The 23,577-nt window shown below is 34.9% G+C and overlaps 1 protein-coding gene across 3 annotated transcripts in view; it reads right to left on the reverse strand.

The window, feature by feature from the left end:
* Nucleotides 1–23,577, reverse strand: part of ulk4 (unc-51 like kinase 4) — a 220,656-nt gene that overhangs the window by 99,736 nt on the left and 97,343 nt on the right. For all 3 annotated transcript variants that reach the window (XM_052618919.1, XM_052618920.1, XM_052618918.1), the window contains exon 31: nucleotides 8,713–8,761. In XM_052618919.1, coding sequence (XP_052474879.1) covers nucleotides 8,713–8,761 — 49 coding nt within the window. The remainder of the gene's footprint in view (nucleotides 1–8,712; nucleotides 8,762–23,577) is intronic.

A 23,577-nucleotide genomic window follows, 5' to 3' on the forward strand; every position in this document is an offset into this window, starting at 1 on the left:
TTTTGATCATTACAAATAATAATGTAAAATGATTTTCTTAGAATAGGAGATATGCTGTCTCTCGCATCACAAACATTATCAGTAGTTAAGTATGTGGTCTTGAAGAGGACCCTTTTTTCTTTCATTTGGACTCGGTCTTGGACTTGGACTCGAAACTTTTGGACTTGGACTTGACTTGGACTCGAACCTCTTTGGACTCGGTCTTGACTCGGTCTAGACTAGTCCTGGACTTGGACTTGACTTGGACTCGACAAAGCTGGACTTGACTACAGCTCTAGAAATCACGCACCTGAGGGAATTTACCGCAGATTAGAAAACCGGCTTTACTGACGAGATGCGCATTAACGATAGGCTGATCGTGATTGGAGCAGCCCTACTTTTGATTATATAAAAGCAAATTTGCTTTAAGTTGTCTGCTGTTTGTACTTATTGCTTTCCTTAAGTAGGCGGGAAAATCGGAAAATCGGAAATTGAATTAAAAAAAATAAGATCGGAGATTTTATTTTTAGGCCATATCGCCCAGCCCTACTGGATAGCTACTTTATAGCAGAAATTGAAGTTGTAATTGTAACTGAAAGTGACAGCAACATATTGTATATAAATAAACATGGCTCAACTTGAGTGTCAAATTGCAGAGCTGGTACAAAAATGTCCACGTCATGATTAGATGTTTTCTTAACCGTTTTATCAATGTTGACATTAATGTTGTGTGTTAAACATGCATGCATTTACATATTCATCTAAATGCCGCTTTCAATAGGGTGGGAGCGGCACTGGGATGATCTCTAATACAGTGGTTCCCAACCAAGTTCCTGCAACACTGCACATTTTGCATCTCTCCTTTGTCTGACACACTCATTTCAGGTCTCGTATCTCTACTAATGAGCCGATGATCTGAATCAGGTGTGTTTGATAAAGGAGATATGGAAAACAAGCAGTGTTGGAGGGGGGCTCCAGGAATGTGGTTGGCAACCAATGCATATCACTGCTCAGGTATTTCAAACTATTTTTTACCTCTATGGAGCAGGATCAGCATTCCAATTACCAAGCTCAACTACTGTAACTTTCTTGCAAATCAGAGCGCCTTCAAACAAATAATTTCAATTGCGACTTTGTATGCATACTGACAAACTATGCACTAACAAGGCAGTTGTCCCTGTTAACAATTTTCTATAACTAAAAAAAAAAAAAAAAAAACTGCTACCTGCTAATCCATTTTTCTAGATTAAATATTTATATTACATATTTACAATATTAACTTTTTTCATATTATATTTAACTTTGAGGTATGACTAATTAATTTACAATTCTGTTGTAATACACCACATTAAAGGGGAAATATTCATCTGCCACTGTACCTAAATAATATTACTACATTTAAAAAAGCCACCTTTTATTTCTGCTCCTTAGCTTGACAAGAACGGCTAGAAGCTTTCAGTGCACATTTCATGCTCAGAAAGTGTGGCTGTCAGCACATCTCGGCTCGAGAACATCAATGGTTTCTTTTTCCTGTCAGATCTATACTGACAGGTCACATTCAACAGAAAGCCATGGCAGTACAAACTGTGAGGTAAGCAGTGTTGAAGTCATCCATTAAAGTTTTGCCTCAATGATACTATACAATGACACTGAAAGGATTCTTTCTTTCTCTAAATTGCTCATGGCTGCTTTGGTATTTAAGTGACTCAAGTAAAGACGGTCAAATAAATCACAGGATTTTCTTTTAAATAAACCCTGGGTCTCTGTTTGACATGCAAGTTGTATAATTGCAAACTGACTCCTGACATAATCTTAGTAGAGCTGAATATGCACAATATACATTAAACAACTATCAATGTTTTTTTTTTTCTTCTTCTTGAAAGTTTCAACCAATGAGGTGCTTTGGGATTTGGGCTACACCAAGAAGACTCGCCTCAGCACATTACCACAATTCAAATGTTCGGTAGGCGGTAATCCTTTCGCTTGTTATAGGAAACAGGCCCAAACCTCTGTGTGGAGGACAGTTTGTGAACTGGAAGGCCAGCAGTATTGAGAAATTGGGATTAGAGGGGATGTGAGGCTGTAGCTAACGTCTCTTACAGCTCAATGGCTTGCTGAGATGGCCAAAGTAGTCAGACAAACCTCTCTCTCTCTCCATGTTCATTAGTGATCTCTTGTTCATTAGAGTCCTTGACTTCTTTTCATGTCCTCTCAGGGCTCATGAGGATGAATGGACCGCATCTGAACTACACTGCTGAGACTCTAATTGAAACAAGCAGTTGAAACAAGTTCAGTTTAGCCTCGAAATAAAGCATAGCGTTAGACCAGTAGACTTAAAGATGGGTGAGCTTAATTGATAAAACAGTTCAATGTTTTTTCTTATTGGTCAATACAGCATTCCAGCTGTACTAAAATCCATGCTATTAATATAATACTATGATGTGAAACACCTTTTCAGAATAACAGTGTTCCTAATAATCCTTTAGGTGAGTGTATATATACATACACACACAAACATACATAAATAAATATATATATATATATATATATATATATATATATATATATATATATATATATATATATATATATATATATATATATATATATATATATATATATATATATATATATAGTGCAGACCAAAAGTTTGGAAACATTACTATTTTAATGTTTTTGAAAGAAGTTTCTTCTGCTCATCAAGCCTGCATTTATTTGATTAAAAATACAGAAAAAACTATAATATTGTGAAATATTGTTACAACTTAAAAATAGTTTTCTATTTGAATATACTTTAAAAAAAAATGTATTCCTGTGATGCAAAGCTGAATTTTCAGCATTACTACTCCAGCCTTCAGTGTCATATGTAACATCCAGTCTATCACATCCTCATTTAGAAATAATTCTAATATTCTGATTTATTATGAGTGTTGGAAACAGTTCTAACAGTTAAAAGGTTAAAAATAACTGCATTTATATATATAAAAAAAACAATTATAAGAATATATATTCTAATAATATATTTTCTTTACTATCACTTTTTATCAATTTAACACATCCTTGCTGAATAAAAGTATTGATTTTATTTAAAAAGAAGAAAGAAAAAAATTTTTACAAATTACTGACCAGTAGTGTATATATTGTTATTACAAAATATTTATATTTTTTAAAACATAGCTTCTTCTTTTTTATTTTTTTATTCATCAACGCATCACGTTCTGAAAAAATATTAAGCAGCAGAACTGTTTCCAACTTTGATAATGAATCATTATATTAGAATGATTTCTAAAGGATCATGTGATAATGATCCTAAAAATTTTGCTTTGCATCACAGAAATAAATTATCATTTAAAGTATAATACATTTAAAAACAATTATTTTAAATTGTAATAATATATCACAATATTACAATTTTTTTCTGAATTTATGATCAAATAAATGCAGGCCTGATGAGCAGAAGAAACTTCTTTCAAAAACATTAAAAACAGTAATGTTTCCAAACTTGCCCATGGCATTTAAACGATGCCCAATTGGCACTAAGGGGCCTAGAGTGTGCCAAGAAAACATCCTCCACACCATTACACCACCTTTTTCCTATTTGTAGTGGAGATGAGTGGTACCCGGTGGGGTCTTCTGCTGTTGTAGCCCATCCGTCTCAAGTTTGTGCGTGTTGTGGCTTCAAAAATGCTTTGCTGTATACCTTTTTTGTAATGAGTGGTTATTTCAGTCAAAGTTGCTCTTCTATCAGCTTGAATCAGTCGGCTCATTCTCCTCTGACCTCTAGCATCACCAAGGCATTTTCTTTGTCGTGCTACGGGGTTCGTGTAGGTAGGGAAGTGCTCAGGAAGGAAGGGTCCAGGTAAGGGGTGGAGTCCAGCGGCCGCATGCGCTCCCCTCTTTGGTTCGGGACACGAAGGGCGGTGGCTTCTTCCAGCGGCTGCATCCTTCTCGCTGGCTGCGGCGTTTGAAGGGGCTAGACAGCCCGGCATCCTGGCCCGACGGCTGTGCAATGGGTGCGGTTATCGTTCGGAGAATATCAGCATGCATGCACGGGGAAGAGACCGGTCTCTCGAGGAGAGGCGTACTGAGCTTTTAAACATCGGCGGAGATGAGGCTCCATTAACATCAGGTGTGCCCCATCACAAGCCGCCAGCCCTGGCTCATCCAGCGCCCCTCCTCTCTCACACACTCACTCCTTTCGAGAGCCTGGTGAAGGGCGGCGATTAAGGGATGGGGTGCCGATGATAATTAGGGGGGAGGCAGCCGAGTCGTCACGCAATTCACAAGAAAACATCTCATACGTATCTCAAAACTAGTTAATATCATAAAAAAACATTTATATATATATATATATATATATATATATATATATATATATATATATATATATATATATATATATATATATATATAAAAGAGACACATTCTCTACAGAGCAAACCAGAAAAACCACACCCACACACAAAACCTGATTTTAGGTATGTGAAATAAAATTACTAATATCTGTCATAATGAGCACAACTAATGACCTCGTAATCGATAATAGCCAGAATTTTATATCAGCACATACTTCCAAAATAGTTCATAGATTATATGCTGAGCTGGATCTCAAATTTAATGAATTTATCCATTTGAAAATGTGCACGCTTTGAAATGAATTTTCCAGATATTAAAACTGAATAATCTTCTCATGCTGCTTGATTTAATCTCTTGCAAGACAATATCAGTTGACCAAATAAAATAGGGCTAAACTGCCTTGTTACTGCTGGGGGAATTTCCAAAGAAAATGCTTTAGCTGTGAGAAAGACAAACACAGATGGACGTTAAAGGTCTGAGATGAGACCACCACATCGGCACAACTGCAGAAAAACTGCAGCAAATGTGAGTACAGGCCATAAGTGAAAGAAAACAGGTAAATGAAGATAACAGAACTGCAATCAGCTCACTGCAGAGCATTGTGGGAAAAGAAGCTGAAGAGCGAGACTACTGAATATGGAGTCTGAAAAGATTATGGTGTGCGCCACTGATTTCGACTTTCAGTTGTCATATTGTATTCATGTTTTCATGCATAATGTTTAACTTTACATGATAATAATATTGGTAACACTTTACAATAAATCTCTATTTGTTTACATTAGTTTGATTAGTTAAAAACTAACAGTGAAAAATATAGCATATCTTAATCTGTTAATATTTCCACATTTGCTAATACATAAAAATAAAAAGTTCATATTTAAAGGATATGAGCTAACATAAGAACAGTTGTATTTTTATTAAGTAATCATATTTATTGTATGAATAACTATAATGAAAATTGTAACAAAAGCATTGTTTATTGTTAGTTAATTATAGTTAATGCAATAACCAATGCTTAAGTTTGAAAGGGAAGTTGCCACTGACTTCAATATTGTGATGTATTGCAAACGTTTATTTTAGCACAACTCTCCATCTCTTGCTGGAAGCAAACTAATGGTTGAAGGGGAGTGGAGCCATCAAACTGACATCATCAGAGAAGGAATACCATTCCAGAGCAAAATAAAATGACCAAGACCTTTTTTCCCTGGGTGGATTAGACTAGCAATGTGCAGGAACAAAGAAAATTGTGTAAATTTTGATTTCATATGGATTTTAACTATTGGGACCTTATACTGTATATCTAAAATGTTGTGTCCTCTTTTTGGCTTATAATTGTATCAAATTATATCATCGTACAATTTTTGCATATAAAATGCCCTATAATCAAATACTTACAGTAGACTGAGTTTTATTTGGTTGGCTTGGCATGAGAAAGTATATCCTGTGGAAAATTAAATTATAGTGCATGAGACACTCTGGGACTATGGCTTACATTAACCTTGAAAAGTGGTTGTAATGCAATGGTAATTTTTCACTTCAGGTAATAGGAACGTCAAAGGATCAATCATGGGATACTTCTTGAAAATCTTTCGGCTCTGGATTGCTGCTGGGCAGCTCAACAATGTCCATTTATCAGAAAGCTTCAAAAATTGTAAGAAAAAAAAAAAAAAAACTAAATCTAAAGCATATTTTTTTGCTCAGCTCTGCCATTTATATTGGCCTACTGGAAATAAGTATGTATGTGTGTTTGTGAGTTTGAGGAGGTGGGGTGTTTTGACTGTTAACAGTCGATGCAGGGTCCGATAATGAGAATGTAACATGCTGTTGAAAAAGCCTCAAATCCACACTCCATTAACTCTGCAAACCCAATTACACATTGCACTCTGATAGGTCAGACCCCCACTGCCTCATTTACATAATAACTCAATGGATACAGGGATGTTAATATGCTCAGAGAGAAAGGTCTGAGCTTTACACACAAACATACACACACACATGGTATATGGCTAAATTGCCAGTATTTTTACATTAGTGACCAATCAGAAGAAAAAACGGGAACTGTTTTAACATGTTTGATTAAAGGATTGGATCATCCAAAAATGAAATCCAGGGTTCCATTTCATTTTCCATTTCAAAATCCCATACTTTTCCAAACTCCGAAATTCCAAAATTTACTCTTAGTAGGTTTTTTTAGGGCACATTTAACATAAATGGTTCGTACAGGATTATATGGTATATAGTAGTCATCTGTAAATATTTGTATTTTCTCAGGGGGGGGGGGGGGGTTGTGGGTGGGTCTTCATAGGTTTTCTTGTATACAGACTTTTGCATGTACACAAGAAAGGGATTTTTTTTTTTTTTTGCATGCTTACGGATTACATTTTCTAGTTTAACATACTAGAACATTTCCTTTGTGCATTAATGCCATTTTACTTTGAAGAAAATGAGAGCTTGGATGCACATGGATTAATAGAGATGTATTTGCTAAAAATTAGGCTTTCCTTAGAGTAGTACCTGTAATATCAAGGCCAAATGTCTAATTTAACGCATCCTCTGTGGCGGCAGATTAACCATGACAAGAAATAGGCTGATGGCACAATTCAGCTGTGTGCATTGTTTTATTTGACAAGTTCAATGGTCTATGAAAAGACTGTAACTATATATAACTTTTTTTTGCAAAGATGCCTAAAAAACATACAACTTCTTGTATGACACATTTATTTTCATTAAATGTATCATTTCCTATTATAGAAAACTAAATAGGGGCAGAAATATGGAAATGCTAATTGTGACGAGTGGGGCGGGGCCGAGAGATGTGGGAACGAGCGAGGCCGGTAGAGTGATTGGGAAATCCGCGACACCTGCGCCCCACCGCCGGTCTTGAGTCCCACAGAGGAGATGGAAGGATATAAAACTGGAGCGACGGACGAGTGAAGGACGAGAGAGGACCAGGCCTGGGCCATATTTTATTCTTTTGGTTTTTATTTATGCGCACCAGTCGTCCGTGAGGGGCTGGTGCGCTGTTTTGTGTTTATTTTGAATTATTAAAATGTTATTGGATTTTCCGCCGGTTCCCGCCTCCTTCTTACGGATGATTAGGAAGTTTTTATTATTACACTATTATTTTTCCATAATCTGCTTTCTTTTTTCCAAACTTTTCCAGACATGAAAATTGCTTAAATCAAATTCCATACTTCTCCAAGCTGCGTAAGAACCCTGGAAATCTCTGTCATCATTTTCCAAACTTGAAATCTACGATTATTATTATTATTTATTTATTTAGTAAAGTCAAAGACATCTCATTTCACATCACTCGCTGATGCTTTTATGCAGTTGTATTTCATGTAATGATGGTTAAGAAAGTATGTGGACTAAAATCTCCTTTTAACATTTGCTTTGCTGACAGCCACTGTGTGTGTCAATGCATAGTGTAAGCTGAATGTACATTTCCTCCTCGTGTGCAAATAATACTCTATATATTTGATTATTGTTACATTTAACTAACATTTTGAATCAGAATTAAATAAACATTTCAAATACACTTCAAACCTTTGGGGTCAGTACCACAAGAATACATTAAATTAAAAGTCACAGTAAAGTGTTTCAAAAACTTTTGATTGGCAGTTTTATTTGTCGGTTTGAAAAGGAAATGTATTAGAACTTTTATTGTTAAATTTAATTAACTGCTTTAAACATTAATTTAGCAGTTTCAATTTGAAATGTGATTTACTAAGACTTTTATTCTGGAATTAATAAATTAATAATTCAGTTTTAATAGAAACTTCTGTTCATCCATTTTGTGAAAGACAGAAATAAAGTAATTATTTTCTGATAATTTTCCCCTCCATTGAAGCTCTGTAATTGCATTAGCATTAAGATTAAAAAATTACATTTCTGTAGGAACGGAGATGCAGTGAAGATATATTTATTAATATTTCATTATCTTCTATTTCTTACAAAAACTTATCCTATGGTTTTAGAAGGCTTGGACTGCAGCACACTAGTTACACAAAAATTAAAAAGAACTGCGAGAAGATGCTTCCAAATAAGAAAAAAAAATTCATTTACAGTGTAAAGGTTTAGAGTCAGTAAATGACCAAGTTCATTTTGAGTGAATTATGTCTTTAAAATGACCAAAACAGTTATGGTCCATCTAGGACTGATAAAATTCTACCAATCTATTCCTTTGCCTTAAATACTTTGATGCATTTCTGCAACATGGCTAATGTCTCCAACGTAATGTTTTCTGATTTTCATAAAGCTCATCATTTTCTGGTAATTCCATTGCTTACCGAAGTCAGAGTAGAAACCCCAAGCAAATAAATGAATCAAGCAAACAGACAGTGAGGAAACCAGAAGATTCAGAAGCACACTTACCTCTATGACTTGAAAGACAGCAGGCAGGAGACGGCTCTCTCTAACAAGCCTGTTGGGGGAACACACACACAAATACACATTTAGCTTGTGACACACACATTTACTTCATGGCACTAGACCCACGTTCCATCTTCATTAGTGCGACACTTGTGCGTGCATTTGGGTTTTGGCACTGAAAAAGACCGCTGAGGTGTGAACGCTCCATCGTGCCAAGATCAGTCAGCTGGGAAAATGACCTTTGACTAATCCAGTGACGAGTGAAAAAGAAAGAGAAATAATGCTGATGAAAGGATGGAAGAGTGAAAGATTGATGGAGGGAAAAAAATCAGATGGAAAACACAACAATCAGTATCAAGAGTGAGAAACAGAGGGCCTGTGTGTACAAACCTAGTGAGCTGCCTACCTAGACAGCATTTTTGGGAATCACAGAATAAGATTATTAGATTATAATGCTCAAACATTCAGTAAAGAGAGAAGCTCTACTAGGCTCAAATTTTAAACATGATTATGATGCCCGGAAAAGCTGTGGTTGCCAGAAATTTACTGTAAAATAAATAAATAAATAAATAAATAAATAAACAAACAGCAACGCTACTACAATGCTACTGAGAAATGTAGTTAAACTACTAGCATCACTGCTTGTAGCGAGGCTACTGTCTATCACGGACCATAGGTTAATCAAGTTACAAGAATGAATATGGCTGCTATTGCCGAGACTAGTTACTGATGTTTCCCATCAGTTGGTAAACACTGCCATCTTCACACTTGTCCATAATAAGCAGCTACAGAGAGAACTAGCTATTATTAGCTAGATGTAGTTGATCTACCTTCAAAAATCTCCAGGACACTTCACTCCATATGACTAGTAAGCCAGTTCTCAAATAACTATTATGATGATTTTTGTTCTACACGCTCAAATGATAGAAGTTCTTGCGATGTCCAATCTATTAAGACTGTGTCTGTTCCCCGAATAGTGAGGTCAAAATATAAATTGAATGTAGGATCTAGAGAAAATCTTATCGTGATTAAACCAGAAGAATCTAAAGTAAATGAACAAAAACAACATGTTTGGGCTCATAAATATTAGATCACTCACACCCAAAGCAGTTATTGTAAATGAAATGATAACAGATAATAGTTTTGATATACTCTGCTTGACTGAAACCTGGCTAAAACTAAATGATTATATTGGTCTAAATGAGTCTACTCCACCAAACTACTGTTATAAGCATGAGCCCCGTCAGACTGGTCGTGGCGGAGGTGTTGCAACAATATATAGTGATATTCTCAATGTTACCCAGAAAACAGAATACAGGTTTAACTCATTTGAAATACTTCTGCTTAATGTTACACTGTCAGATATGCAAAAGAAATCGAATGTATCTCTTGCTCTGGCTACTGTGTATAGACCACCATGGCCGTATACGGAATTCTTAAATGAATTTGCAGATTTCCTCTCGGACCTTCTGGCTACAGTTGATAAGGTGCTAATCATGGGAGATTTTAATATTCATGATAATACAAATGATGCATTAGGACTTGTGTTTACTGACCTAATAAACTCTTTTGGAGTCAAGCAGAATGTCACCGGGCCCACTCATCATTTTAATAAAACACTAGATTTAATTATATCGCATGGAATTGATCTTACTGATATAGATATCGTACATCAAAGTGATGATGTTACAGATAATTTTGTTGTATCGTGCATGCTGAGTATCACTGATATTAACTATATGGCTCAGAATTACCGTCTGGGACGAACTATTGTTCCAGCCACCAAAGACAGATTCTCAAATAACCTGCTTGATGTATCTCAACTGCTATTTGTACCCAAAAATACACATGAACTAGACGAAATGACTGACAACATGGGCACTATTTTCTCTAATACATTGGAAGCTGCTGCCCCCATCAAATTGAAAAAGGTTAGAGAAAAGCGTACTGTGCCATGGTATAACAGTAATACTCACTCTCTCAAGAAAGGAACGCATAGTCTTGAACACAAATGGAGAAAAACTAACTTGGAATTTTTTTGAATTGCATGGAAAAACAGTATGTCCAGCTATAGATGGGCTCTAAAAAAAACACCAGGGCGGAGCATATCCACAAACTCATTGAAAATAACCGAAACAATCCAAGGTTTTTATTTAGCACAGTGGCTAAATTAACAAATAACCAGACGCCACCTGATTCAAATATTCCATCAACGTTTAACGTTTAATAATAATGAATAGTAAGGCCCCACCATAGCACAGAAACTGCACTTGTTAAAATTACAAATGACCGGCTTCTTGCGTCAGATCAAGGCTGCATCTCATTGCTAGATTTACTTTATCTTAGTGCTGTATTTGACACCATAGATCATGACATACTCATAGATTGCAAAATTATACAGGTATTCAAGAGCAGGCTCTAAGATGGTTTAGATCCTACCTGTCTGATCGCTACCATTTTGTTTATTTAAATGGGGAGTCATCGCATTTATCACCAGTAAAATATGGAGTGCCACAAGGATCCGTCCTAGGTCCCCTTCTTTTTTCAATATACATGTTGCCCCTTGGTGATATTATTAGAAAATACGGGATTAGTTTCCACTCTTATGCTGATGATACTCAGCTATATATCTCAACGAGACCAGATTAAACTTCCAAATTATCTAAGCTAACAGAGTGTGTTAAAAATGTAAAAGAATGGATGACCAATAATTTTCTCCTATTAAATTCAGATAAGACAGAGATATTAATTACTGGACCAAAAAAACTGTACACAGAATCTTGTAGATTACAATTTGCAATTCAAAAATCTGGGTGTTATATTAGACAGCAACTTGTCTTTTGAAAATCATATTTCCCATGTTACAAAAACTGCATTCTTCCATCTTAGAAACATCACCAAGCTAAAAAACATGTTACCTGTTTCTGATGCAGAAAAGCTAGTTCATGCAGTAATGACCTCTAGACTGGACTATTGTAATGCACTTTTAGGTGGTTGTCCTGCATCTTCAATAACCAAGCTACAGGTAGTCCAAAATGCAGCAGCTAGAGTCCTTACCAAGTCAAGAAAATATGATCATATTATCCCAATTATTTTACAGTCTCTGCACTGGCTACCTATTAAGTTCTGTATCAGTTACAAATTATCATTACTTACCCAAAAGGCCCTAAATGGTTTAGCTCCTGTGTACCTAACTAGCCTTATACCACATTACAATCCATCACGCACCCTAAGGTCTCAAAACGCTGAACTTTCGGTAGTTCCTAGGATAGCAAAGTCCACTAAAGGAGGTAGAGCTTTTTCACATTTGGCTCCCAAACTCTGGAATAGACTTCCTGATAATGTTTGGGGTTCAGACACACGCTCTCTGTTTAAATCTAGATTAAAAACGCATCTTTTTCGCCAAGCATTCGAATAATGCATCTCTTAAATTGTGACTGCAGTTGCATCTGATTGAATGTGCATTCTTATTCTTTAGCTTGGGTTAAACTAATTAATTTTACTTTGTTGGAACAGCAGCTATGCCAAAGGTGTCTCTATTTGTTTCACTGTTTTGCCACGGGATTTACATCCTGTGGTAACTAGGATATACACAAGCTCCAGTCTGGATCCAGAACACCTGAGAAAAGATGCCGACACCTCAGAGAACCCCAGATGATGCTAACCATGAATCAACAAACAGAACTAACAAATATTGCTACAAGTGTGATTGCATCATATAATAATTGCTGTTAATAATGTTCATTGTCTGGCTGACTACGTCTTGTATTAAATTTTCAGAAAAATCATGTCATATGCACACAAACTGACAGTCATCACTTAGAAGCTACTACTAAATATTGTAGAAACGTAACTTTCTGTGAAGTTGTTTTGTAATGATTTGTATCGTAAAAAGCGCTATACAAATAAACTTGAATTGAATTGAAAAATATTTGTTATTTTCAATTATAGCCATGGTTTTTTTAGGAGAAGGTACTAAAAAGGTGCCCGTGAAATTATATATATATATATATATATAGGTATATATTTTTTGACAATCTAAAAATGCTGAAGTTTTGTATGAGGTGTAGGTAGAGGGGAAAGGGGATAGAAAATACAGTTTTTACTGTATAAAAACCATTACGTCCCATAATGGGAAGTCCCCATAATGACAGGAATGCCAGAGTAAGTCTTTATTTTTTATTGTCACTTTTGATCAATTGACTCTTCGCAAAGACCTGCCCCCTTTAGTTATTGTTGCTATTTCTGACAAACCATGAAACAAAGTATCACACGGTGTATACACCGGATGAGACAGTTGTTGCGACACAACAGCTAAAGTTTGTCTACACTGGACGCGGAAAAGCGACCGTTGCAAATCATTTGAATTTTGTGTCAGTTCGTCATAGATAGAAAAAGGCAGCAGTTTACTGTCAGGGGCTTGTTGACAAATTACAGTTTAAGTCACTTCCTTGTCGGCTTCACAAGAGAGAGCGGGATGTTGCCGCTAGGTCACACCGCATCAAGTTTAGACAGCATCACTGATTATAATGGGTTCTATAGTATTGAACCAGTGTCAACTTTAAAATGTATTCATTTTTTAAGAAATGCAAATAAATACCATTTCGGCTGCTCTTTAATATGTTGTGACAGATCGCAATTTCTCCTCCGTTAAAGCAGCACATGAACCGATCAGCACTTCCTCTTGACTGGTTACAACACAAAATAAACATTAATGAACATCAGAAGGTATCTTGTTTCAACCACTGAAAGACATCAATACACACCATTCAAGTTCATGTCCAGTGATGTTAATCCACTCTCCGGTCTGGTTTGTTTGCCAGACAAATGGGCAGTGCAGAATGCCTCCTCTGCCAGGTCGCCAAGGTAACTAGTTACAGTAACTACAACATGTACCTCTGGGGTCTTTTGACTGGTCCACTGTTTTGGAACTGACATTGATGAGAAGTGCTGCATGTAAAAGTTGAAATTCTTTTAACTTGACACAGCATCTAAAAAACACAGAGCTTGTGCGAGATGCTCTTAAAGATGTGAGACACAATTGCAATGGTCATACATATCAGTCTAGCGCTTTAGATAGAAAAGCAACAGAAAAGTAGTGCATTGGAACACAAAAACACATTCTATGTGAATGGCCCCTTCCTGAATAAAAAAAAAAAAAACTAAATAAAAAAAAAACAAAAAAAAACATGTGTACTCCTAAAAGTTAGGTTACATTATTGTTATTATTATTAAATAATATTATAATATTATTAAATAATAAAATTTATGAATATGGCTAATTGATCAAATCTTGAAATGAATATCAATTTATATAGCAATTTCCTGTAAAAACAAAATTTGCCAAACCAATTCATGTGCTATTTAAAATATTCTTTGGAATTGTAATTTTTTTTTATTATTATTACTGATTTATAATAAAGTAAATACAAAAGCTGAGCTAGAAAAGCTTTCACATGAGCATCAGAACTTAATGTGTTTATCAGTGTGCATAAACCATTCAGCCTCGGATCCGAGACCATAAATTTAAACTATTCAATATACCTGTAACAGATTACCTGCCGTAAACAACATTAATTAATTCACAATAGCATCATGAATATACAGTCACTCACGGTACAAAGAGTCCATTGACAGTGACGCACATCGAGCAATCAGTACGCTCAAGTGTGCCCTTTCTGCAGTCTGTTTATTCAGAACAGTCAATGATCTCTCATCTGTCTGCGCTCTCCTTCCCAACAAACATCATTATCCCTACAATTACCAACAAAACACAAGAACCAATACAAAGCACACATGCTCTGGGTACAACGGAGTAAGCAGGAATAATGAATAGGACCATTTTATCATGAGAGAGAGAGAGAGAGAGAGAGAGAGAGAGAGAGAGAGAGAGAGAGAGAGAGAGAGAGAGAGAGAGAGAGAGAGAGAGAGAGAGAGAGAGAGAGAGAGAGAGAGAGAGAGACAGACAGATGGTGGCCTTTTCTCACTGAAGGCTTACTCGTGTCCGGTATGTACTCCATTAGGTCTTTAATAAGCAAGCAGCCCAGTGACTAGGACCACTCATCCATCTTTCTGAATGACGAGCGTTTGCAGAGGTAAATGGGGTCAACTGGGTGGGTGAAAAAATATTGAGCTTTTCACTTACACAGCTTTCAGACCAACCAGGTTATTAGCCCACATGCACAGTCCTCAGGCAAAGTAGCAGGTGTCCAGAGGCACAGTTTTTCACCACTTGGATAAAGTGATCGTGGGCCACATAATGGACTGTGTTTCAAACTGTGGGTGAATGTCATGCAATCTGTCAAAAACATAACTGGATAATTTTTGACCCCAAAATCTGAAGGAATAATTAAAATAAATAGATAAAAATATAAATAAATAAATTAATAAATAAATAAACAAACAAACACAACACTTCACACTTTTTTATGTAATTTGCCTGCTGACTATGTCCAACAGTTGACCAGCATGCAGACTACCACAGGAAAATTGTCAGTTTTGTCTAATATTTTGTCAGGTCATGAACATTCTTTGTCCACTACATTTTAAATGATACATACTGTGTTTGACAGCATTCTGAATAAAGATGGTGATGGAAATGACATTCTGAACATTTTTCTAATAAAATATCAAACCGAAATAACTCTTGCTAAGGTAAATTACATAAGTTAAAATTGTATGTATAATTTAAAGACAAATAAAAACAATTAATACCTTTTTGCATAATAAAAAAAAATGCATCTTAAGCATGTTTTTCACTATACACCTTTTACACTTTTGTCTCCACAGTATACGAGTAGGCCTACACTTACAGAATGTTGATTGTAGGAAATGGTGTTACAGATGAGGGGCAGCTTTTTTTTTAAATTAATTAAATAATTTATTTTGACACAAATGTTCAAAGAGTTCATTATTTTCACTATTATTTAGTTTATGAGGCATTTATATATATAAAAACATTAAAAGTCTGAGATAAAACAATCAGAGCTTGAACAATTTTTATGGAGCCGAATATGATACTGATATTATGAAAAAAAAAAAAAAAAAAAAAAAAAGGCTGATACTGATATATTGTCCGATATTCTTTGTCCAAACTTTTAACTGGTACTATTTTTAGAATACAGTATATACATAAAGAGAATAATATATATATATATATATATATATATATATATATATATATATATATATATATATATATATATATATATAAATTTTCATCTTAGTTTTTATTATACATTTAACTGCTATTATTTAAATATCCAATCTGTTATTTATTATTTGTAACACTGCGTTGCAATGTGCTTTAATATGACATTAGCGATGTAATTTACACTATTTACTTTAATTTGATATATATATTTTTTAATAAGATTTATGTATTTTTTTTTTATAAAAGATCAAAAGGATTAACAATGAAGATTAATTTTCACAGCCTTCTTTGATCATATTTACCAAGGGTGCAGATATTTTTGGCCATGACCATATATAACGATATATCGGCGACAGGTTCATATCGGCCGATAATAATGACAATATGATATATTGGTTGGGCTCTAAAAACAAAGGACAAAAATCTATCCATACATAATGGGCATTTGGAAAAAAAATGCATGTCATCTCTTTTGAGAAAAAAAAAACAATCAAAATAACTGTAAATAACATGACAACTAGCATGAAAATGCCTAAAGCCATGATATCACATTCCAAAAAAAAAAAAAAAAAAACTTCTGATTGAAAACATCGGCTTAAATTCTTAAAGCAAATCAATGAATGCATACATTTTTTGACGGCAACTAAGAATCATTTTAATGGTTCTAAGCAGCATTTTCATGGAAAGGGGGAGTGCCGAGATTGGCATCTCCAAAGGTAAATGTCAGCCAAAGACACTAAATCATCTAATAAGAGAATGTATGCACATAATCTTTACACTTGCAGGCAACCTTTGCATCTGATCCTCAATCAGTAAGTAAGGAGAGGTGCTACATGTGGTCCTTGATTCCCCCTCACTCTCTCAAAATGGCATGCAACAGCCATGACATTTACTGGCGCCATCGGCACTCTGGGCCCGAGACACTATAACAGTCGTCGTAGGGTGTGATTTCTCCATGGTTCAACTCTTGAGATTTCGTTGTTCTGGAGTACTAACAAATAGATCTATTACATAGATTCCAGACACAGAAACCATCCACCCATCCATCTGTGTCTCGTCCATTCAGTGGATGTACAATGTTGTCATGGGCCAGTGTTTGTAGCCAGAGCAACTGCTATGCCCACACATCCTTTCAGTCCTGAGCCACCCACATAAACAGTGCTGAAAGAATAAAAGCCAGTCACACATACAAACAAATTGTGACACTTCCACATGCCTGAACACCATGGACACAGACAGCTCCCACACACCACACGTCCTGTTCAATATCCCACTGAAAGATAGACTTTCACCCTTCACAGCAGCACAAGCAAAGACACCTCCACTGGTGAAAGACACCACCTCATCAGCACAGAACATGATAATAATAATAAAAATATATATAATAATAATTTGCAGCCATTTGATCTGTATTTAACCCTCTGGAGTCGATTCACACGTATACACGTTGAGGCATTTTTTCTCCTGATAACCCCGAAAAGAACTTAAATTACACTTTCAGTTTTGATCGTACAGATAAGAGCAATACATCAATCGAATCTGTAAAGGGTCTACTTTTTTGTATACAGACATAACAACAAAACGTTGTGCATTTATAAAATAAAGATAACAAACAAGGTGTGCTATCTGCCTTTGCCTTTGTCTGCGGTGATCTTCATTTACAAACACGTCATTAAATTGAACGAAGAGACATGAGAGATATATCTATAGAAAGCTTGACATGTCTACTTTGAAACTAAACAAGTGCTGCCAAAAACAAATATTCCGTGATAAAGTAATCCATATGAAAACAACACTATGTCCGTTTTTCACGTCTCCCTTCATTATCTTCTAATGTCCCCGCGCTGAACGCGCTATTCAGATTATAATGTTTCACTGAAGCGTGCGGCTTGAATACGACCACACAACAGAAAACAAAGCAGCGAGACCGTTCAAGTTTTTTTATTTTTTTATTTTACTGTTTGCTTCACGATGAGAGGTATACGACATATTTCACCCCAAAAAGATGTGATGTGGATTAACTCAGGATTTGAGATTTGGATATCCTCAGAAAAAAGAATGAAGCAACTTTATTCAGCAGAGATCATAAACATGAGTAAGTCTCTTTTTATTTATTTATATACTTGTACTAGTTTTCACATAATGTGTAAACATTTTACTAGTTAAACTTTTTCCAAACTATAATTCCTGACTAAATCGTATAATCAAGTGAAAGTTTCAATAACAATATACACTATACTATACCATACAAAAGCTTGATAATATATAATAAATTAAAAAATAATATAAATGTAACAAATAAATGTAATTGTAAGAAATGTAACAAATAAATGTAAATGTAAGAAATGTAACAAACAATGCTGTCCTTTTAATTTATCCCCCAAAAAACCTGAAAAAATATTCTCCGTTCTTTTCAACATTAATAATAATAATAATAATTTAAAAAAAATAATAAAAAAAAAATAATAATAATAATAACAATACATGTTTTTTGTAGAAAATCAGATTGTTAAAAGGATTTCTGAAGAATTGTTTGACTGGAGTAATGATGCATATAATTCAGTTTTGAAAATCAGCTTTGATTGTTCCCAATAAACTGTTTATCTCAACTCGCAAGTGAATATTAAATTATGTTGTGGGATAATTAAATATATTCTAAATAAACTAAAAACATAAAATTATATACATTTATTTTGTCCTCACATTCTTTCTTGTAACTCCTCCCTCTCAGACAAACAGCTGACTGAAAGGCTCATTATGCAGCTCATTATGCGGGCCTTTGTCTTCTCAGGTGTAAATCACAATGATATTCATGATAGTTAACGCCTTCTCGCATATGACTTTTACCAGCAAAAAGGGTCTTGGAAAATTTAAATTAATATATTGTTTTCTGTGAGTAAACAAGATGATGTTCACATAATTTAGAAACAAAAATTCTAGGCTACAAGCTCCAGTTCTCAAAAGTCCCGGGAACCAATGTTCTGTATGTGTTTTTATTTTCTTATTCAAGTGATTTAACATTTTTAGTTTTTCACTAACCACACATAACATTTTTTTTTTCTCAAAAACACAATCATGTACGTACATGCTGCTCACATATTATTATAGCTCAGTTTGTGCTGATTACAGTGATATTAGACTTCAGCCATTTAGATGTGTATACAAAAAAAGCACAAAGGTCAGGGCATGACAAAACTTCTCCAGGCCCCAAAAATACGCTTAGACCTCAGAGGGTTAAAGGCACAATACATTTTAAGATATATTTAAAACAATATGAATAAGATTTACATAATATCCAAAACAGCTTGCACAGTGTTATATTTTTTTGCAGTCGTGCACGTTATCGCAAAAGTTCCCAAGGATTTGTAAATCCCGAAAATTTGCGGACCCATATAAGTACTACCTACTTTTTTAAATGGGAGTTAGCAAAATCTGACAGGGTAGAAGAGATCGACAGAACACCGACCCGGAAAGTGCAGTGAGAGTACAGGCCAGCGGGGGAAGGGGGACAACGCCAGAAGAAGTGATTCGCTGTCTGCATCTGCAATCGTGGTCTTGTTTGGTGAGGACTATAATGCAGAGATCACAAACACATCCGAATTAAATCAGTACTCCCAGGACACGTGCCCACCCATCCACATCGACCACATGGACTGGTGGAAAACCAACGACCACAAATACCCCGACTGGTAAAATTAGCAAAGGCTTACTTGTGTGTGCCCGCGACATCTGTGCCATCAGTAAGGGTGTTCTTTGCGGCAGGACTGTGAACAGATTGCCCTCCCATCTTCCCGAGCATGTGGACATGCTCATTTTTTTTTTAAATAAAAATATGTAATAGGTTAATGTTATAAATACAGACGTTAAAATTAATGTTCACATAAGTGCCGTCATTCAGGCCGTTCACAATATCTTTTAGTGCGTACTGTGTTTTAAGAATGATATTCTGTTTTAGCGCATTATGTCTTTTCAGACTAATATTCATGGCTGAATTAATCGGTTCTAATCTCAATTAATTTTGTAAACTTTTTTTTTTATATGCTATTAATGCTCATGCTCATTTTTAAAATAGAAATGTCCTAGGCTCCTACAGCCTTGTGAGCAGTTGATAATCGACGGACTGTTATGTTGATAAGTGGTGTCATTCAGTTGTTATATTAATATGTTTCAGAAATCATACAACCATTAATTATTAGTTAAACCAGATATTATGTTGCTTCTCAAATTTTACATGTAAGTACAGCCGAAATCACAGCACAGCTATTGTCTTTATCTTATGTGTATTTGATTTCATCAGACGACAGCTCGATTACAAATCAGGATTTTTGTGCAGATTATTCTTATGGGTCATGTTTCAGTCATTATTTCATATTAATTTGGTTGTCTGACACCAGAAACAGTAAAATATAAATACAACGAAAACTGTTTTAATGAGAATTTGGCTACATCAAAATACAGTATGTGGACACAGAGAGGCAAAATATAAAATAATAAATAATAAATGTAAATTTTGCATCCTGCAAATAATGTAGCAGGCTTGTGTATGTATATTGCTCAGTGCAAAGAAAGAGAAGTAATGGGGGTCTGATATTTCTATGTTCTTTTTTTTCCCATGTGTCTTAGGGACATTTATGACATCTATAAACATCTATGACTTTTAAAACAGGTCTAGTCTACATGCTGTAGGTTTCACTAATAATAAATATACATTTGTAAAAAGCAATCATATTTGTCAATGCCTATGTTGATTAGAGTATTAACAACTTGAAAAGTATTAATGTTAGGTATATTTAGAACAGATAAAAAAATGTGATTAAGCTGTCATGATTTAACTAAACATGATTTAACTCAATCCAATCAAAAAACAAATCACCAATAAATATTTTAACCGATTGACAGAGGGCTCGAAATTAACTTTTTTTACTTGGTAGCACTGGTGTAGCACCAGGAAAAATTTAGAAGCACCCACCAAAAATGAATGAGTATCACAACAACACATTATATATTAACAGATTTCATCTTTACATTCTTAACTTTATTGTAGATTTTAGACTGGTTAATATTAGTTGTCAGTCACCCAGTCACTGCTTTCTGCTGAAGGGCTGAAGAAAAGAGAAAATGAAAAGAACACTGGCAGATCTCTTTGGTTAAACACAGAAAGAGAGCTCCTCTTTGGCAAGGATTAGGATGGTGTATGCAGTGTTAAATTTTACATTCAGCAAATGCTCGAGACGGCTGGCAGCTGGGGGTGTGTGATATTGACAAAAAAATTATATCTCAATATGTTCTAGGATTTTATCGATTACGATAATTAGACAATATTTTGCTGAGTTATTGTGCTGATCTTAAGGACTACCGTGGACAGCTGACTTTGATATTCTTCTGTTCTGTGTGGTGGTCAGTTCACAGCAGAAATAGAAACTAATTTTTTCCAATATGTTTAAATTGATTTTTACCTTTTATGGTCCTTTTTACAACTAAGCCATTTTTTTTTTTTTTTTTATTATTATAATTTTTTTTTTTTTTTTTTTTTTTTAAAGACATAAAAAGACACTTGGGTTGTTATCGAGCACATGAAATCAGTATCAACAAAATTCATCTTTGAATTTCTGAAGTGGCATTTAGATGCATTTACACACTGATCAATGCAATACATGAATGTATTTAACTTGCAGTTAAACGTGCATATATAGTTTTATTAATATAAACATAAAACGTTGAATACTGCTATTTGAAATTATGTAAAAAAAGAAAATTATAATAATTTGAAATTATACTTTAAATGTGAAATTTAAAACCACCAGTATGTGGAAACAAGTCACTGTTAATAAGTAAGTCATTGCGAATGAACAGAGTTAAATAAACGGTTGATTCATTCAGGAACGAAATGCTGTGATGTTGCTCAGATACGCAACCAGTGCTGTGGCTTTGTTTGGAATTATTTTTGTTATCAAAATGGAGCAAAAACAGGAAACATGGTGTCTAAAAAGTAAGTCTCTTAATATAAACTTCTTGTTTATTGAACTGTTGTATACATTCAATATCACCTTTGTAATCATGCTGGTTTTTGGACGGAAAAATTGCATTATTCGTGTGATATTAACTATATGAAATAATACAAAGCCCCGATATCTTGAATTCTGTAATGCATTTTAAAAGACTGAATCATGCAGTGAAAAAAAAAATTCACTCTAAATGCGAATGTGCACTAGTCTAACCTACTAGACTTCATCAAGTCATGTATGCAATCACTCTCTGTAGAGAATATATATATATATATATATATATATATATATATATATATTCACTACATACATTTCTATGACTTTTTAACCCTTAAGGCGCCAGGGTTTTTTGGAAAAGATGCTGTATTTTGACTTCAAGATTTCAAAAGCTTGTGGCTTGAAAGGGCTTAAAGATAGAAATCTACTGTCAATTAGAAAAATGTTTGGCATGATCGCATGTTTATGTGGGGTGTAAATATACTCATTTAATTTGCATATTATGACGTCACCAGCGGCGGCCATCTCAAGTTTTATAATATTCAGGAAATATTAGATATTGAATTGATGCATGTTGAATTGAACTTATTTGCATGTTTTTGTGTATGTGTGCCTTTTTTTATCCTCAATCCAAATTATCAGAAAACAGGAAGCCAACAATAAAACAGGAGAAAGTATTAATTTATTACTATATTACTACACTATATAGTAGTAAAACGCATGTGAACAGTTGCCTACTTTTTGATCAGTTCATCAGAAATATTCAGGAAATAATAGATATTGAATGGAGGTTTGACCTTATTTGTTTTTGTTTTTTTTTGTATTTGATTGTTGTTGTTTTTTTTGTTTTTTACTCATTCCAAATGATCAGATAAAAAAAAAAAAAAAAAAAACGGGAAAAGTAGTACATTATTACTATATTACTGTGCCATAGTAAATTACATGTGCCTATTTTTTGATCAGTTGACCAGCTATCTGCCCAGTCAGGTATCTATGTGACACAGTTCATAGTTCTTGAGAGTATGGTTCCTCTCATTCATTGCATGACACAGTGCAGAGCGCACCTTCTCCACACAGACTGCAGCTGTACTGTCTGCCGGCCACGCATTAGAGTGTGCACGATCAGCAACAGCTCTCCTACGGTCACTAAGACCACGTTCACCTCTGCCACCCGCATCCCCATTGAGCAAAGGGTCGAAATTACCGCTTGTTTGTGCTTAGTGAACACTCTCGCCTAGCACGGCGGCACCATTGCTCTGCAAAGATGTACCGTGAGAAGCGCGATCATTAGACGGCTGATCGTCATTTCCAAAAGGCCAATATTCCCCTTCAGAGTCAGAATCGGAGAACAACATTTGCAACACATCCTCTCGGTACAACTTTGTATTACCCATCTGGCTATTTTCTCCCATAAATCTCACCATTTACACTCACGCTATGAAATGAATTGCTTCAACATCAATGACATGTGAGCTCACTATTTCCTCGAACACTTTGAATAGAAACATGGCATAAAGTTGGTCTAGAATCAAAGTACAACATGTCTGCCATCTAGTGGAAGGGAATACAAATGAGATATTACACCATATAAGGAACTGCAGTCTATTTCATTAAGTATGACGTCTTGTCGCAATTTTGCGACTTTGGCGCTTAGAGGGTTAAGATCTTATTTCCAGTCTTTGGAAGCTCAATTTGAACAATTTCTGATATGTC

The sequence above is a fragment of the Carassius gibelio genome, chromosome A16 (genome assembly GCF_023724105.1).
Source record: "Carassius gibelio isolate Cgi1373 ecotype wild population from Czech Republic chromosome A16, carGib1.2-hapl.c, whole genome shotgun sequence".
Classification (NCBI taxonomy): Eukaryota; Metazoa; Chordata; class Actinopteri; order Cypriniformes; family Cyprinidae; genus Carassius; species Carassius gibelio.